This window comes from Rhinolophus ferrumequinum, chromosome 12 (genome assembly GCF_004115265.2).
Source record: "Rhinolophus ferrumequinum isolate MPI-CBG mRhiFer1 chromosome 12, mRhiFer1_v1.p, whole genome shotgun sequence".
NCBI classification, from domain to species: Eukaryota; Metazoa; Chordata; class Mammalia; order Chiroptera; family Rhinolophidae; genus Rhinolophus; species Rhinolophus ferrumequinum.
The window spans coordinates 49,713,171-49,732,879 of record NC_046295.1 but is presented as its reverse complement, the minus strand read 5'-3'; the positions used below and the strand labels follow the sequence as shown (position 1 = coordinate 49,732,879).

The 19,709-nt window shown below is 45.3% G+C and overlaps 1 protein-coding gene across 3 annotated transcripts in view; it reads right to left on the bottom strand.

The window, feature by feature from the left end:
• The window catches only part of DAPK1 (death associated protein kinase 1), a 168,481-nt gene that overhangs the window by 76,464 nt on the left and 72,308 nt on the right, over nucleotides 1-19,709 (bottom strand). For all 3 annotated transcript variants that reach the window (XM_033123048.1, XM_033123047.1, XM_033123046.1), the window contains exon 3: nucleotides 4,170-4,391. In XM_033123048.1, coding sequence (XP_032978939.1) covers nucleotides 4,170-4,391 — 222 coding nt within the window. The remainder of the gene's footprint in view (nucleotides 1-4,169; nucleotides 4,392-19,709) is intronic.

The following is a 19,709-nucleotide window of genomic DNA, read 5'->3' as shown; positions in this document are numbered from 1 at the left end:
TTCTGTGCATCTTGATGAACTGCACCTTTGAAATAAGCCATAACCACCCTCAAGAGAGCACACAATCTTGTTAACTATCCCGTAATCCAACCCCAGCCTTGCTTTCTCCCACCTTCATGTAATCTTCCTTGCGCTCTCTTCTGAATTTCAAATGCATAAAAAGAAACTGCAAAACTGTTATGCTCTGGAGCATTTGAGTTCTTGCTTCCTGGCAACTGTCATCAGTTTTGGCTCAGATAAACTCTTACAGAATTTTTCTATAGGTTTGGACATTTCTTATGTCAAAAGAACGACAATTTTCTCAAAGGCAAAGATGACTGTTTCTCCCATGCAGACCTAATATTTTGAATAGTCTATTAAAAATTAAAACGCAGGGCCGGCCCGGTGGCTCAGGCGGTTGGAGCTCCGTGCTCCTAACTCCGAAGGCTGCCGGTTCGATTCCCACATGGGCCAGTGGGCTCTCAACCACAAGGTTGCCAGTTCAACTCCTCGAATCCCACAAGGGATGGTGGGCTCGGTCCCCTGCAACTAAGATTGAACACGGCACCTTGAGCTGAGCTGCCGCTGAGCCTCCCAGATGGCTCAGTTGGTTGGAAAGCGTCCTCTCAAACACAAGGTTGCCGGTTCGACTCCCGCAAGGGATGGTGGGATGTGCCCCCTGCAACTAGCAACAGCAGCTGGACCTGGAGCTGAGCACCCAGGCACATGCTCCACAACTAAGACTGAAAGGACAACAACTTGAAGCTGAACAGCACCCTCCACAACTAAGATTGAAAAGACAACAACTTGACTTGGCAAAAAAAGTCCTGGAAGTACACACTGTTCCCCAATAAAGTCCTGTTCCCCTTCCCCAATAAAAAAAAAAAAAAAATTAAAACACAGATCGCGGCACAAAATGGAACAGGCTTGTAATATGAGCACAAAGGTGAGAGAAAGAGAATTATTCTAAGGAATTCGCTCATGTGATCATGGAGGCTGACAAATCTCAAGATCTGAAGGGTGAGTCAGCTGGATCAGCTGGAGACTCAGGAAAGCTGATGTTTCAGATCCAGTCCAAAGGCAGAAACAAGCCAATATCCCAGCTTGAAGGCCATCAGGTAGAAGAAACTCCCTTTAATTGGGGGTAAAGTCAAACTTTTTGTTCTTCGACTGATTGGACGAGGCCCACCCACACTGAGGAGAGCAATCTGCTTTATTCGGTCTATTGATTCAAATGCTAATGTCTTCCAGAAACACCCTCACCGACACACTCAGAATAATGTTGGACCAAATGTCTGCACACTCCATGGCTCAGTCAATTGACACATAAAAGTAACCACCACAACCCCCCATATGTCTGGCAGGTGAAAGGGCAAGGACAACCAGTTCACAGGGGAAGCTGGGATCTGTGGAGGACAAATAGCCAGGGAAGAGAAACTCCCATCTGACTCCCTGGGGAAGCGGCCATCTCCTAAGGCCCCTCCTGCCCCTTCCATCTAAAAGCCACTCTTGGTGAGCTCGCTCACCTTTTATTCAAAGTTGCCACGCCATGAATTATGTAACACTGTATGCCACTATGCACCCACTAGAATGGCTACAATTAAAAACAAATACTGACAATACTGAGTGCTGGTAGAGCAGCTGGAACTCTCCTCATTTGCTGGAGTGACTGAAAGATGGGACAGCCACTTCAGAATACAGTTTGGCCATGCCTTATAAAGTTAAACATACACTTACCACATGACCCAGCAATCGCACTCATAGGGATTTACTCCATGAAAACAAAAACTTAGGTTCACACACACGTCTGTGAGTGAGTGTTTATAGCAGCTTTATGAACGATTGCCAAATACTAGAAACAACCCAAATGTCCTTCAGTGGGTGAATGCAGAAACAAGCATCATGCAGGGGAATACTACCCAGCAATGCAAAGGAGCACGGGGCTCATACGCGAATCTCAAAGCATTATGCTGAGTGAAGGAAGCACTCTGTCTCAAAAGATTGCATAGTGTATAAATCTACTTCTCTGACATGTTTGAAAAGACAGATGGATGGAGAATAGCTCAGTGGTTGCCCGAGGGTGAAGGTAGCGCTGGAGGGTAGAAGCGAGTATAAAAGTGTGAGTACAAGGCAGTTAGGGGGCAATGGGACTGTTCCGAATCCTGATTTGGGTGATGGTGACACGGATCTACACATGCGTTAACTTCCATAGACTGGTACAACCCTCCTCCATCATCCAATTTACTGTATGATAATTTAAAAATTAAAAAGATCAAATAGGAAAAAAATTGTATGTCATCCAGTTTATGCGCATGATGGAAAATAAATGCACATAATGGAAAATACCACTGGAGTGGGGTCAGTCAACAGAAGCTGGATTCAAAATATACACTCATAGGTGGGAACCAGAAGGGCAGTTAAGTCACAGACATCATACGTACAATATGTAAAGAGGGTAAGTGACATTCTTGAGTCACTAGGCACAACCTGGTAATTCTCTGAAAAGGCAAAATAGCTGTGATTGGTAATGTTTCTTTTCCAGGAACTTTGTATTCATGGTATCTTACAATAACCGTAAGGGAGGAGATTTAGGCTTAGCGATGGTAAAGGATTTGCCTCATTTTGATCTCAGTTCTGTCTGGTTCCTGAGTGGGTACTTAAAGCCACAGCAAGGATTACACCATGATTCCTCTCTTTTCTCTGCTGTACCCTGAACAGATGCCTTAATCCTCTGTGGTCTTAAAATCCTGTTCTTCTTTTAAAGCAGTGGCTGTCGGGGGGAGGGATTTTGCCCCTAAGGGACAAGTGGCAATGTCTGGAGATATTTTTGGTTGTCACAGCTGCAAGTGAGGATGCTACCAGCATCTGGTGAGTAGAAGCCAGAGATGCTGCTAAACATCCTACAATGTACAGGACGGCCCCCTGACCAAAGAATTATCCAGCCCAGACTGTCACTAGTGTGGAGGCTTGTAACTTCCTGGTTTAAAAGAAGGAAGAAAGGAAACGTGTATTAAACATCCATGATCTAGATACTGTGCTAGGTATTTTTAAGTTCTTATCTCAGTTATCTCCTCAAAACCCCCTTTGAAGTAGGCATTATTTACCCTAATTTATAGTTAAGAAGGTTGTTGCTCAGACCCACAAAACAATGTGCCCAAAATCTCAGTGATGAAACTAGAAGCTGTGGGTGCCCAAGCCTGCGATGACTTCAAAAGTCGCTATCAGCAATGTGGTGCCCCTGGTGCAGCCGGCCCGACCTTTAGTCCCCCATCTCCTCTGTCCTTCCATCTCCTCTGGCCTCAAAAATCACCTCTAAGAACTCTGCAAACAAGGGGAGCTGATGGGCTGGCAGAAGGGAAAACCCGAGTCTAGACGCTCCCTGGAAATGGGTGGGTTCATCACTGAGAACCACCCACAGTGGTTTGTCTGTAGTCTCCTTTTGCATCATCCATCCCTCCGCTCTCAGGGCACGGAGTATTTCTCCTCCCTCCAAACATCCCAGAGACATTCCCAGCCAATCACTCTGGGACAACTTCTTCTCCTCTCCCACCAGCCTGTGTGGCTGGACTTGTCACAAGAAGTGGAGCACTCAGGCGGCAGCCTGTTTTGTGACTGGGGGACGGTTACAGGACAACGTGCTATCATCGGTTTCCCATAATAACATCTGAGGGGCAGGGCACGCCTCAGAAAATAAGCAAACAGCTTTAAAAACAAGTTTCATAATCACCTCTGAGTGATTCTGGTTCAATTTTGCCCTCTCATATAATGAGTATTTACAGTTCCCACAGTTGAAAATGGGGTGTATGTGTGTGTAAGATAGAGAGAGTAGGGAGACGAGAGGAGAAGCGAGAGAAAGAAAACAGAGGGAGAGAAGTAGAGAAATAGCAGGAAGGCAGAGGAACAATGTGAGAGGACATATGCTTAAAGCTTAACATAAAACTCATAAAACCGATGACCTCGCAACAAATGAAGAACTCCACGATTGGGGGACCCTCTTGCAAATCAGGTGGGCCCACGTGAAGGGAAGTTGCTCTTCAAAAGATAACTACAGCGAGGCCTCAGGCCAGGCAGCGCATCTTTGTTCTTGAACTTGGCAGAGTCCATTCCCGATCAGGCTCCAGGGCTGACCACTGCACAACCCACCCTCGTCCTTGTACCAGCCCAGTCCCAGCCACGCAGAGAGCACTCACAGTTCCAAAATCAGGATGACATCCGTCTTGTTCTCGTAAACCTCATGAAGGGTGATGACGTTGGGGTGCTGGATCTCCTTCAGGATGCTGACCTCCCGCTCGATGTCCTCGCGGCTCACGCCCCGCCGGCTGGATTTCGTCCTCCTTTTCTTGATGAATTTGGCAGCATACTGGAGACCGGTGCTTTTCTCACGGCATTTCTTCACAACTGCAAACTGCCCGCTGGAGAAAAGATGGAAGAAAGTCACGGGTCATTTGTATATTCGTTTTCACGAAAACAAACCAGGATTGGAGCAAGGATGAGGCATGGGGTGAGGGGAGAGACAACGGAATTGTGAGTGAGAAAGTCCAAATTGTGGGACGTTAACAAATTAGTAGGGATATTCCTTATTACATTTCAGTTTCATTATGCCTGTTTCTCTATGAACAAAGTTGCAAAGAAAAGAAGTCATTTCCTTGAATTATGTTTCATTTATTGGGTAATAATGGCTCCACTTCTGCGCTTGTCTCCTTCCCTCCCGTTTCACATTTGGGGAAAGCAGGAAGGAGCTCCCCAATTGGTTGGCCCTCACTTCCGACAGCTCTTTTCCTGTGTGTTTGGAAAAACAAGGGGCCGAGACCAGGGAATTGGTAGAAAAATATATAGGGCCCTGACTCCAATGACAGATTTCTAGCACCAGTATTTATTAACTTATCAATTTATCAAACACCCAGAACAAAAAAAGCTACATGCATTTTGTTCACACGTCAAGGACTGATAAGCCCTACGGACTAGACATTTGCGGGTTGCTTCCCCAGCATCGCTGTCCATGTACATAGTGGTATCTTTGTGCTTCTGGGAAGCTGACTCCAACTCCAACTATAGATGTAGATCATGTGACCTAGGCTTAGCCAATCAGTGCACTATATTCCCCTGGCTCCGGTGATAGGCATGTGAACTAAGTAAGACCTTCCAGAGAATACGAGGACAAAGACTTTTTCTGAGACTCTTTGATTCCCCAAAGCTGCTGCCAACCATCTTGGGACCATGAGGGGAGCCACTTTTTTTGGTTTAAAGCCAATCATTGCAGAGGCAGAGCCAGTAGAAAGAAAGAAATTAGGTCTGGGGCAACATGGTAGAGTGGCTGGATCAACCCTCGCCTGAAGTCATGTGCCTTTGGATTTTTCAACAACATAGGCTAATAAATTCCCTTTACCGCTAAACCAATTTGACTTGTGTTTTCTGTTTCTTGCAGAGGAAAGCATTCTATACATCCTATGCCCCAGCATGTAACCAGAGCCTCCTATCCACATATAAAAGAATATAAGAATTGAACTTGATACAAAATAAGAGGTGAATACATAAGCAGCTGAAATCCTGAGAGGTGAGTAGGCTACCCTGAATGTAAGTGAAACACAACAGAAACGTGCTTCCTGTATTGACTGTTACTGCTTCCTCAGCATCCAAAATCGATCCATCCATTACAGGATCTGTGCATTTCTTGGCACCTGCTGGAGAAGGGCTATGTGAAGAACTATCACAGTGATTTTCAGCTAGCTTTATTCTCCTCACATGAAGACAAAAGGGGGAGAGAAAATCAAATGAAGGGTAATATTTTGATGTTCAAGAATGGATACTTTAAAATGTTACTCACTTACTTTAGCAGCAGGAGGCCAGTGAAGAAAAAACACATAGTGAAGGATTATTTTTATAACATTGTCAAATTTTGTGCATGACAGGTTATTAATATCCTTTTCCCTCTGCAGCAGGATACCGGCGAAGAATAACTCACACTGGGAAGCTGGCACCAATTGCCCGTAAACTCGTGATTTTAAATAGTCATGGAATCTGTTACGACTTTACTACAGTCATTTTCTAATTTCTCTGGGGAGTGAAGAACTGGGCTTTCTCTCTATTGGGGGTAATGGGATGGGCGGCAGAGATGGGGTTTATGGAGAAAAGATGAAAAACAGTCTCACTCCCTACAAAGACGGTATCATGTCCCCACCAAGCGCTCTCATGGGGCTCCCACACAGAGAGGAGGCAGGGCATTGCCCAGTACAGGACCTCCGAACCACAAACCACCTGTGCTTCCAGGGGCTGGGCTATACCTCTCACATGGTCAAGGTCATGGCGACTTGTCTCAGGGGCTGTAAAGACCCAAGGCAACTCTGTGCTTTGCATCACATTGCTTTAAAACACAAAACCAGAGAGCCAAAAAAAAAAAAAAAAAAAAATTCTGAAGGTGAACCATAATTTAAATGCAAGCCTAAATTCAGAGACTATCCAAGAGTATTTTCACTTTTTTAATTATGGGAAGGTAAGGGCATCAAGACCCACCAACCCTAATGCCCGGGTTAAGGAGAAGTTCCCAACTTCCTGTGTGTCGCGGCCAGGAGTATGTAGACAGCTATATAGACTGTGTGGCCCAGGTTTGCAGTGAAACATCTGGATTCCCCACCCCCTCATCAGACAATCCATCCCGCACTCACACTTCTGGACCCCCAACCCCGACACCCCACTCCCAGGCTGGTGGCAGAGGAAGGGCTAAGATGGGACAGCCCCTCCGGGGAGAAGTGGGATTCTAATGCTGCATGACTGCCCGGCAAACTCTGGTGCAGAGGATCAGTGAGGGTGTAGAATGTTCTGAGGGACACTTCCTAGGCCCATCTCAATGCTGCCTCTTTCAAGATACCTTTCCCTATTTATCTCCAACTCCCCAACAATCTGCCCCCACCTCCTTGCTCCAACCAGCGCTCTCTCCTGTACCCAAGTCCAAAGAGCACCTCAGACCCTTCTGTGGCACTTGCTCTTTTCTGCCTGTTTCTTGGCTATTTCCACCCCTCCCAAGACTGTAATTCCTTGAGGACAGAAGGCTGTCAGGGGCATCTTTCTGTCTCTGGAGGCACTGGGTGTGGAGCTCCTCGAGGAGCCCGGGCACAATGCTGAATTCTGACTCTATGATCCTAACAGCCAGAGATGTTACACTGAAGGTGCTTCACTGTAGTTCAGTAGAACTGTGGAGGGCAGGGGCAGACTGCCTGTGTTTGAGCCTTGATGCCACCGCTTACTAGCTGTGTGACGGTGGGCTCGCTTACTGCGTAACCGCCTCAGTCTCCTTATTTGTAAAGTACGTATGATAATAGTGCCTGCTGGGAGGGCAGTTGGGGTGGAAAAGGAACGATTAAATGAGCTATAATGCGTAAAATGGTTAGAACAGCACCTGGCAGTATAAGTCTTCAATAACTGTTAGCTGTGACTAATCTTTGACAACTGGAGTTACTGTCATTAGCTCGCGGTTGCTTAAATCCCAAAGCGCTGCAGTATAAACCCCAAAATATCACCTTTCGTGACTGCCAGGGGGAAATGAGCCCTGAGAGGAAAAATAAAGAAAACTACACAAAGTGTGCAAAGCTACTGCTAAATCTGGCTGCGGGCTTCAACCTTCAAACCCATCATCCCGCCCCTTCCTCTCCTGGCCCCACTCAGAGGGAGCACTGGGGCTGACAGCTGCTCACTGCTGCTGCGCCCTCCCCTGGGAACTCAGAGTCACAGCGGAGCCCAAGGGCAGGCAGGACACCCACTCAAGACATGGGGGCCTCGCTTTGCATTTGGTTAACAGCCAGGAATTTTTACAGTGCAATCTCCACAGGCAGCCAGCAAACTGAAGCCAGACACCTCGGAGCAGAAACTTCTCTAAGAACAGTAATTTGCTTTGTGAGGCCTAACTCGAGTTGGACTGCTGCTCAATTGCTGCCTCCACCCTTTCCTTCCTGGGCAACTGGCCCAGCCCCCTCTGCCCATCCCTTGTACCCACTTTGGTGCAAGTTCCTCTTCTCCAGTCCCCTCCCTCCCACCGACAACTGAAGAAAACAATTTTGGGTTTTTTGTTTTGGGTTTTATTTTTGGCAAGAGTTTCTAAATCATGAGCTCCTGGAGTAAAAACCTGACACAGCTTCCGGGGTGAGCTCTGAGTCAATGCACACAGAGAAGCAAGGCCACGACGGCAATGCACTTGGGGGACTGACTGCCTGTGGCCCCAGGGCCCCTCTCCTGTGACAAACACTGGAGGGTCCTCCATGATTGCCACCCATACAGATGACTGCAACCATGGTTCAATGGGTGGGGGAATGCAGTTTCCTTACTGGAAAATAGAAATTCACTGTCTCTAGAACATTTCAATGGACAAAACAGAGTACAGGTGATCCTCATTTTTTGCAGGATTCCTATTTGCAGATTCAGCTACTTGCTAAAATTTATTTGTAACTTCATAACCAACACTTGCCCCGCTTTCTGGGTCATTTGCAGATTGGAGGTAACTGATGGGCATATTCCCAGCTGAGGTTGATCAAGGTGACACTCTGCCTTCTTGTTTCAGCTCTCACACTGCCGTGTTTCCCCGAAAATAATACCTAATCGGAAAATAAGCCCTAGCATGATTTTACAGGATGACATCCCCTGAACATAAGCCCTAATGCATCTTTTGGAGCCAAAATTAATATAAGACCCGGTCTTATTTTCGGTGAAACACGGTGTAAACCAGTGTCCTTTTTATAGTTTGGTGCCACACTTTTCACACTTTGTGCTATTTGTTGGTGATTTCACTATTTGTGATGGCCCCAAGTGTATAGAGTTCCTAAGCCAGAGGCTAGGATGCACCTTCCAGAGAAAATATGTGTGTTACATAAGCTTCCTTCAGGCACAACTTTAGTGCTGTGGGCCTTGAGTTTAATGTCAGTGAATCAACAAGAGATATTAAATAAGGCACCTGTAAACAGAAACACACATAAAACAAGGTTATGCACGGGTCTGTTGTCAAAAATGTTGTGACCAGAGGCTCGCAGAAACCCAACCCTGTATTTCCTCCAGGACCAATGGCTCAGTTTTTGCTAGTTCTGTGTTTTCGGTGAATGTATAATACATAACTACCACGAATACTGAGAACCAGTTGTACATCGTTTTTTTAAAAATGCACTAACATTCTCTGTCGTCTAATAACTGACAGAAGAGTTTGTTGCTAGGTACAGACAGCCAATTCGTTTCGATAGATAAACTTTCAGTTAAATGTAATACATTCATTAAGTACTAATGGTCAGAAACATACAGACAGTAAGACACATCCCAACCTGAAAGAGCTTTACACTAAAAAGAAATTAACTCAAACATAATCCCAAATTTATTAAAAAGAGAAAAACTCTAGCTAAAAGGACAAAAGCTTCACAAAGAACAACCTGCTATCTAATTTCTTTGTCTGACTTACCAGTATACCTAATATAATCAGAACCCTTGTAATCATTCAATGAACTGTAACCAAGATTCTATGCAAAGCTCTTTACAAATATTACCTTATTATCACAACGCTATGAAATTCACATCATTTCTTCTATCAGTGAGAAAAACCAAGCGTCAGAGAGATGTTTTAAAAACTGCCCCAAATCATTCAGCAAGTAAGTTTGCATAATTGAGAAATGATTTCAAACCAAGTGTATTTGCTCCAAAGCTCTATTCACTGAGACCAATTCCTATGCTGGTCTTGTGTCCATTTTGCTGGAAATACAAGCCACCCACTGTGAAGTTGCAGACAGGACCAAAGCATTGTTCTAGGAAAGAGCTTTCGGAGGGGAAGGTTTGTGGTTAAGTAAGTTTGGGCAAGATAGCCTTCTCCTCCCCATTAAAAATTCATAAAGTGTTTTAATTAATTAAAACCATCGCTTTGACATGCTTGAAGGCGCTCTGTAATAAAAAGTAAACTACGTTTGCATGTGTGTTTAGGAAGCATGAAACTCACAATTAGAATCATAGAAGAGTCTCAAGGTCAGTGGACAAAGATGACATGCAATTTGTGAAGCGTTTGTGTTTTTGTCGGTCTTATATATTTCCAAGTGCATTAAAAATAAACCTGTTGAACGGTTTAATTCAGTCAGTTTTATTTTCAAATACATTTCTTTGTAGGAGCTTTAGTCTCAATTGGGGAAAGATGGGATGGACATACAGTATCAGAGATTCCCAGCTGAAGTTGCAGGAAGAGCAGGCAGAGCAAGCTGGCTGGCCATGACAATTTTTTTCTGTCTATGGGTTGGTGCCTACCTGGGCTCTAACATTTTCATTACTGATCTTGATCCAGATACATTATAGCACGCTCCCACCCTGGAAGGTCGCTACAGATTAAAAAAAGGTGCCTAAAAAAGTATATAATTTTTGCTTTGATTTTAAATATGTATCTACCCAGCACATATGACAGTTAAAAATTATTTATGGTAACTATTTATTATTGTGAATTCCCTACATTAATGCTGGAAACATATTGGGCTTAAATCAAACAGCTGATAAGTTTCAACTCTGTCTTCCTTCCAAGTCTTTGCAATAAGGTGTCTAATTAACACAAAGTAATTTTTACTTTTGAATTCATATATCAACCGCTGCGGCACAATTTTAGTGCCAGTTTATGGGCCAACTATTTTTCTTGAAGAGCTGCATTCAGACAGGGATAGTGTCGTGAATCCTGCTAGAATATTGGAATTACAGGTCTTAAATAAGAGGCGAGGTGACAAATGATTTTTTTAAGGATGAATTGACATTTGCTAATAATTCACATTGATGGCAGGGGAAAAGACCCTAAACAGTGTCTAGACTAATGGGAAAGACAAGCACATTAACACCATAATGTGGGAAGGGTCATAAAAAGGACATGGCCACTCTGGGCCACTCCCAGGGACAGGGTGAGGTCAGGAGACCCAGGCTGTATCCTGAAGGCTCAGCGAGAGCCAGGAAATGAAGAAGGTGTGTGCGGAAGGACCGGTTCCGAGAGGAGCCAAGGCAGGGAGGCATGAAAGAGTCTGCCTAGAATTTCTGAAAGAAGAGGGAGTAGTGGCGAGGATGTTCAGGGCCCTGCCCAGAATGGAGCAATGCCAGCCCCAACTCGGCCAACAACGTGGGAAAGCAGGGACCTCTCTGAGCCTCCATTTCCCCATCTGTGCAAGGGTGATGACAACATGAAATGAGGTCAGGTATGTGAGTGTAAGCTGAGTTCTCTAAGCACATCAAGCACATGAAAAGATGAAAACTGGCAAGCTATCTCAGCTTCATGCTTCTCAAAGAAGCACAGAGGATAATGTTTCAGTGGCTGAAAAACAGCAACAAATTTCTTCTTGGCATTTTCTACCCAACAACTTTGAAATCTATGTGTTAAGTCTCTATTTTTTTTCCCTATTAGAACTGACAAAACTGTTTTCATTTTGGATAGATACCTATTCGATAGGTCCTTTTTGGTCCCCAAAAGACCTTGTGACTTTGTCTGGAGGCTGAAGCGTTAGCCTGTGGGTAGGGGAAGCTGACTGCATTTTGCAAATATGGCCTCAGCCATCTCTTCAACCTCATGTACCCTGCCACCGGGTGACCTTGCTTCTTCCATTACGAGGTGGACTCTAAGCCGTCTCCTGGAATCTGAGCCTTGCTTGACCAATAGAACGTGGCAGAAGTGATTCTGGGTTTTCTCAGAGCACACATTCTTGGGTGCTCCCTCTTGGAGTCCAACCACCATGCTGGGAGAAGCCTAAGCTATGTGGAAAGGCCACAGGGAGGTGCTTCTGTCAACAGCTCCTGCTGAGCTGACAGCAGCTTTAAAAGGGTGGCCAGGTGAGTGACCATCTAGGATATCTGGTCTATCAAGTCTTCAGATGGGTTCAGTCCCAGCCAACATCTTACTGCGGCCATATGAGAGACCCTTAGCCAGAACACTCAGGCAACCCACAGAAACGTGAGAGATCCTAATAAGTTGTTTTAAGCTACCAAATTTTGGGGTGGTTTCTTATGTAGCAATGGATAGGTGGAACGGCCACTGAAATATTTTGGATGGTGGATTTAACAGATAACCTAGGAATCTGTGGGGAGGGAGGATTTAATATAGAGGGTGAAGGGCCAGTAGGTGACCAACGTCGCGGACCTGCCTAAGGGGAGAGCGTGGAAAAGAGCGACAGTGCACAGACCGTCTTGAACGCAGGACCCCCACTGGGCTCACACAAAAGAGCCCTACCATTAGTTACATCAGCGTGTGTGGGCTCACTTTTCAGGTTCTCCACTTCTCATCTTGGCAGCAATCCCCCATCTTTCAAGGAAAGTGGGACTTCTGTGCCAGAACCAAAAACCAACAACAACAAACCCCAAAGACTCACTGAAATGCCTTCACAGATTTCTGGCTGAGCTGTGCTCACCTCATTTATCTTTCCCAGTCTCTGTGGAGAAGCAGGTCCCCACCCTGGGAAACACATAAAAACCAAATGTTCCAACAGGACCCAGGAAACATACCGTTACCTAATCTTCATTCTGACTGGTTCGAAAGCCTGGGGCATTGCCATAGTGATACCACCTTTACCTCGGGACACCGGTGAAGAGGAAGCATTTTGTCCTCATTCAATGGAAACCTTCCCTTCCATCCTAACCCACAGCCGCATGGATTTCAGCTGATGATGAAGACTAACCCAAGAGGGAAACTGGGTAGTTAAGCACCAAGTTCAGTTTCCTTGGAATATTTCCATGGTGCAGCCTACGCTCAGAACTGCTCTCTTTCTGCCCTTTCAGAAGCTATGTGTGACAGCAAGACAAAGTAGTTTTTACAAAAAAATTAAAGCTGGTGATTTATTATTATTATTTCAAACCCTCCAAAAATTAGTCTGAACTGCTACCAGGACTCAATCAAAAAGGCAATGGTCTAGAGAACTAGGTTCCTCCACCAATCAGACGGCAGTGAGGTTGCCAGGGTGCCCAGAGGGAGAGGCAGAGTTTACCCAGGAGATAAACAGCAGCAGGTCACCCAGGGAACCAGAACAACATGCGAATCAGGAGTGAGATGCAGAATGATAAGGGCGGGCTGGGAGGCATGTGAGTAACACAGCCGGTGGAGCAGTTGGGGTACAGAAGCAGACCCTTTGGGGACAGCATCCTCCCGGAGGATAGGACCACACAGGAGAACAGGGCAAAACCTGGGACCCAAAGCAAGGGTGGGCAAAGGTCTGGCTCCCCTCACAAGTGCGGTGCTGCTAGTGGGTCAAAGAAACCAAATACACAGAATATCGGGTGGCTTGAGCAGCCTCATTATAATTAAGGAATTAGCAAACCAGAGCACGCGAGGACTCAGAAATAAGATTAGAAAGATGGCAGTGGGTGCTTTTGTTCACTCCACTTGTCCCTATGAGACCTCTTGGAGGGGGAACACCTGAGATCCATCTGGAGGAGCACTTCCCAAATAAAGAGATGCTACTAGGAGAAATGGCCATGCAAGTTTAGGGAAAACTGGGTAAACAGAGTCACAACATACAGGTCTTAGTATGCAGGACTCAGCAGACCCTGCCCTCTCCAAAAGGGGGTATAACATTCAGTTTCCAAGGATTTGGGCTTGTTCACCAGACATCTTTTTTTTTTTTTTTTTTTGGTCACAGAGCATTTTGAAATCCAGTTTTTTAGAAAAATTTGCTTTGGTCCTCTCTCTCGTTAAATGGCTGGCTCCTTCAAAGCTGGGACTGGACTCTCTACGAACTGTTTTCTTGTAATTCTCAACACAGAGCTGCACTTTGAGGTTATTTCCTAAGGCACGACCCCCGTCACAGTGCCCTCCTTCAGGTCTGGGTGGAGCTGAGTGCAGACCTAAGGGTAGGAGGTGCCCACAGGGTTCAGTCCCTTTTGGGACGGTGGCACATTAGGAGGGTGGGAACCAACCGCGTCAGGGCTGGGAGTGGAGGCCATCACCTCCTCTGCCTCCTGGCTACTGGTCAAGGACTGCGTAGAGAAGCTAGGCAAATACATGATGGTCTCAATCCTGTCAGAAGCCCGGTACCATCTGAGATAAGAAGAGAATTGGGAGTTTTTCATTTCTCTCCGACGTGAGTTGGGTTTGGGCGGCAACTGAGAGCAGGCAGAGAAGCTCCAAGGCAGAGCGCAGTGATGCCTGCTGGTTGGTTTACAGGTGAACTCTTGAGCCCTCAGTGCCTCCTTGGACCATGAGACCCACCCCCGAGAAGAGAGTGGTGGTCGTGGGAAGGAGCCCGGAGCCTGTGGATCCCTGACTGCCCTCCCCAGCACCTGAATTACATGAGTCTGGAGATAACACTGCCATCTTGTTCTTGGTATAGTTCTTTCGTTTTCTGTCACTAGTTGCCATATGTAGTGGTACCTGATTCGGATCTGGCCTGTGACTTCAGGAATTTACAACCGGCAGGAATTAAGACATCACCATGTAACAGAGTTGCCAGGACTACCTGAAGGAGGTGTGCAGAGAGAGTGGGGTCCCGCTGTAGCTGAGGGCTGGGGGATCTTCGCCCACTTTGCTCAGCACCACCCCTGGCACCTAACTCAGGGCCGGGCACAGAACACAGGCTGGTGCTTGATAGCTGTTTGTTTGATAGTCAAAAGGGAAAGAAAAGAAGAAAACAAGTCTTGGAAAAGTGCCATTTGATACAGTCTATAAACAAGAACACCAATGGACCAGACAAATAAACAACAATGCTCCAAATATTTTCTCACATAGAGAAGCCCCACATCAGAATCAGGATTACTCTGTGAGTCCAGTATTATGGAGACTAAAATGACTTTAGAAAGAAAGGGGGTCACACTGGGATCAGCCCTCCCATTTCATCAATGGTGACCATGTCAGATGACGGGAGAGCAGGGAGTGCTGCCCCAGGACTGTGTTCGAGGGGCAGGGGGCCCTCTAGCTGCCTCAGCTGGGTTGCAGAGGGTTCAATCCCTTGTCTGATTATTCCAACTTCGGCATGCTATCCCTTGGGCCAATCTCATTATTTGATCATCCTGACTTTGTCATGTAATCCCCGTTCAGCTATTGGGCTAAAGTTAACTGGGCCATAAGGTACGATCTGTTCTCAAGTCAGCAAGCTGCTCTCAGGGGAAAAAGTTGAAAAAGGGAGCAGTAGGTTCATATAACTTCGTGGCGAAAGAGAAGACAGACAAGGAGCTGAGCTGAAGTTCCTTATTCCATGGCCAAAAAAAAAAGAAAAAAAAAAAGAAAAGAAAAGAAAGAAAGGTTCATTCAAGATGCTAAGATTCAAGATGGAGAAAATTAGCCAAAGTACTGAGAAAGGAAAAGTTGGGCAGTCTGATGGGCACTGGTTGTAACTGTGCAAAGACTACGTTAAGTTGCACAGATTAAAGGTAGCTAATAGGAATTGTGGGGTAATCCTCCCCGATGTGTATTCCACCCAGTTCTGGAGCATGAAAGGTACTGCACAAAGATGTGTGAACATTTTCATGTCATCCTTCTTGGCTTAGGTGGAAATACTATTCACTTGTGTGTTTTCACAGGCTTTGTCATTGGAAGAATTAGCTCCATCTTATCCAAAGTAGTCAGGTCTATATTGGTGAAGAGTTTGGATTTCAGTGACTTGGAAGAAATTCAAATATGCTTGGCGTTACGTGGCTTTTAGTGCAGCCATATGCCTGGTGTGCATCGGAGATGCTATGCAAGGACCTGTCTGGCTCTGGAGGCTGAATCCAACAGGGGTAGCAGCTTCTTCCAGGTTTTCCTTCTCTGCAGTTGCAAGAGTCACAGGCCCAGGTCTCAACGAGGCAGCTAGTGGTTGCCTGGCTGTCAGCCCAGCCAGGAGGAATCCTTTTCACAGCGTTCTTGGCCAGGCCCTTTCCCATGATGTCTACAGATCTGTCACCTTGGCTCTGAATCAGGTGGGGACTCACCTCACAGAGGAAGTCTGGGAGAGGAGAAAACAAGCAGAGGACTGAGGGGGTCACTTCAGGCTAGGCAAGGCGAGGCTGGCAGGGAAATTCACTGCTGGAGTTACCTGAAGAGAGAGCCACGCAGATAAAACTGAAAGATGATAAGTTAGAGAGAAACCAGAGCTCCCGGGAAGTCTGAGTATTCCCTCAATGGAAGCAGAGCTCCCTGGAAGCCTGCCATGTGGGCCGACCTCACCCCGCGATCAGATCCAACAAACATGAAGCTTATGTCAGAGGCAGGGGAGGGCTGTAAATACTGCAGCCTGGAGGCTGAGTACACGGATGACGTCACTTCTCCCAGAAAGTGAGACTTCTGAGGAGCAGGTGTTACTAATCAGGTCTTTGGTCAAATGCTCAGGAAAATAAAAAATAATTTGCATGTATGAGGTATGAAAGTGATACCTCTTGAAGCTGGGATTGCAACCCCAATGACCTTTCCGTGGGGTGTCACTTCCTAAGAAAATGTGGAATCTGAACTCAGGGAGACTCGGAGTGATCATCCATGGGGCCTTCAGAAGCTTTCTCTGATGGAAACATAATTTTCTGGCAGGTGAAGGAGGGAGTCATTCAGGGTGGGAGCGGGCTCTGGCCCGAGGTGAGGATGAAAAGCCATTCCACTTGCAGGCCCCTACTTCCTCATTTGCAGTGTGGGAGCCAAGGGCTTTTGCATCCCTCCCCACCTTGATGGCACCTTTCGCTCTGCAGAGCTGAGTGAGACTGCCAGAATGCCTCCCCTGACGGTCCCTCCCCGGTCCCTCCCCTGACGGTCTAATTGCCCTGCCACTTGGATTAAGAGCCTGTGCTTATCTGCATTCACATGGAAACACCTGGGCCAGCAGCCTACCCAGTTTAAAGAGCGATTACAACTTCCAGGAAGGTAAGGAGGCCCAAAGGAAATGGTGGCTATAGACCTTGAACGGGGGACAATCTAACAGGAAGAAACATACTTGTTTAGGCCTTCACTCTAGGGTGCTGACTTTTAGGGGTTCTAGATCAATTCTAGAAGTGAAGGCAGCTGGATTCTGGTGGAGCTAGGTGGCTTCATGATGAAAGTGAACTCTGAGAAGGAGGTACTGACTCAGAACCTGTAGATGCGTAATGCATACGATTTAGAGATTACTTTCCACTTAACAGGTAAGTGAATAGCACACAAATAAATCAATTTTTCTAGCTACTTCGTGATTTGTTAGGCATTTATGAGAGACAAATCACCAGTTACTATGCTTCGAACCACAAAGAAGTAACACTAGAAGAACTGGCTTATTGAGTTTGAATTTTAATCCCCTTCATAGTGATCTAACAATATATTAGTTTTTAAAACAATTATTTATGAGGTCTGACAATTAATTTCGCAAACTCATCCTAGAAAAAGTGCCACGTACTTCATTGCTGAATATCACTATGGTCACTTTCGAAGTACTCCCCTTGGGAAGCTATGCACCAACACCAGCGCCTAGTCCACCCTTCAGAGCAATTTTGGAACTCTTTTTCTGGAATGGCCATCAGAGCTGTCATTGTATTACCCTTGATGTCCTGAATGTCATCAAAATGTATTCCTTTCAATATTTATCTTCAGGTAAGGAAAGAAGTCATTGGGGGCCAGATCAGGTGAGTAGGGAGGGTGTTCCAATACAGCGATTTGTTTACTGGCTAAAAACTCCCTCACAGACAGTGCCGTGTGAGCTGGTGCATTGTCGTGATGCAAGAGCCATGAATTGTTGGCGAAAAGTTCAGGTCGTGTAACTTCTTCATGCCGCCTTTTCAGAACTGCCAAGCAGTAAACTTGGTTAACTGTTTGTCCAGTTGGTACAAATTCATAATGAATAATCCCTCCGATATCAAAAAAAGTTACCAACATCATCGTTGCAACAAGTTCATGAACTTAATTGTCAGACCTCATAGATGACACTTGTATGTGGAATTCTTTCTGATCATTAACACCACGTTTGCGTCCCACGAGCCCAACATGGTGCATTCAATAATATTTTAGAATTAATACTTATTGACTCAATCACCTTATGGGTCACCCTACATTTATATGCTGACAACCTATTCACATTGTTCCCACTGACCTTTCTAGACATGGAACAACAGTTGCTCCTGTATTTAAACAGATCACAAGAGTTATCTCTCATCATTTGCTTAAGAACATCCTGGTCCTGGGCAGTCTGTGCGCATTTATTTTTCTCAAACATTCACTGGGCTCCAGCTTTGTGCTAGGCCTCAAATGGTCCCCCAGGACCTGCCCACCTGTCTTAGAAGCTTGTCAAGGGGACAGACAGTGTATTTGATCTACAGTCACTTGAAAAGCAAAGGTGTATTAGAATCCTCATATAGACTACTGGGGTTTCAGGGGAATTCTCCCAGTCTCCTTGGGGCCAAGTGCTTTGTGTAAGCAGTTACCTGAGGCCCTAATTTTAGGCAGCTGGGTAAATTTCCTAATTGGAACACAACCTAAATATTTTTTAAATTAAGAATTTCTCATAGCCCTCAACCAATTGATAATTGCCAATGCAATTTGCAAACTCCATGAGGCCAGATTTCTAAAGAATGGAAAACTGGAAGGCAAGACTCATGATCTTGTATAAATACAACAAAATAGCACAGATTACTCAAGAAAACTAAATTAATTAAGATTTAGAGAAGGAAAAGAAAACCCAAATTTAAGTTCACTTCTGAGCAAGAAGATGGATAGGAAAGGACTAAAAATGACTGTTCAGAGTCAATGGTGTAGAAAACAAAACCAGCTCTTTTTAGCTCCCATTTGTGTGTGTGCGTGTGTAAGGCCAATGATCTTTACTTAGGAGAAAGTAGGGAAAACACTGTTAAGGTGGTACTCAAGCTTGAGTTTAGAAAAGTGATAGTAAAAGATTGCCTGGCTAGGCATTTAAAAGAAATTCATATCTCCAGGTCTGAGAAAGCTAAACCTCAGTGTGACAGAAGCAATCTCAAATCACAGCTGGTAATCTGGACAAATGTTAAAATGTGATGCTGCATTGATGTGAAATGAGGACCCCACTGGATCCCTCTGTAAGATCAATTAGCTTGCTATTAGTCCCCAGCAAAGATTGAAATTATTGATCAGATGAATCAAAACCAGCAGGTGATCAATAGGCCACACAATCAGCAAGAACTTTGCCCCGGCCCTCAACTGCATTATAAGACAAGCTGAAATGGGACATTATATAGATAAGAAAGGAAATGTTTTTATTGCAGTAAGGCCTGTGACATATTTTTCATGGTATTTTAATAGATGAAATGGTGAATCACCATGTGGTGGATTTTGGCAGGCCATAAGGCTCTCTAGTTTAGCCCTGTCCTAGACAAGACATTCTTCAGTGCATCAGATGAAAGCACACTTACCACATTTTAAAATAACTAGTGTAAAAGGAATGGCTGAATTTACTGACAGAACCTATCTAAATTATCCCACAGGCGGAATAACAAAATTCATAAAAGAAGTAAACAGAAATGCCTATAATTAGGTTCAAAGAAGTTAACCTAACACGACAGCAGTTCGTAGAGAAAATACCTGATGGTTCTGATAACAACTGACACACAGTGTACCTTTACTTTTGCCCCTGCATGTTTAAGGAGTGCAGTGCTCCTGCACTCAGTAGGAGCCTGGGCCCCATGCTGGGCATTTGTACTTGGTAGGAAAGATGCTGACAGTGTAGGTGGCAGTCAGAGGGAGGACAGGCAATCAGGAGGTTTTGCTCTAGGATGACAACTGTTGCTATCTGAAAGGTTGTCAAAAGGAATTAAGCCACCAGCCAAGAATGAGTAAAAGGTTGGACAATGGCCTCTTAGATTCCTTCTAA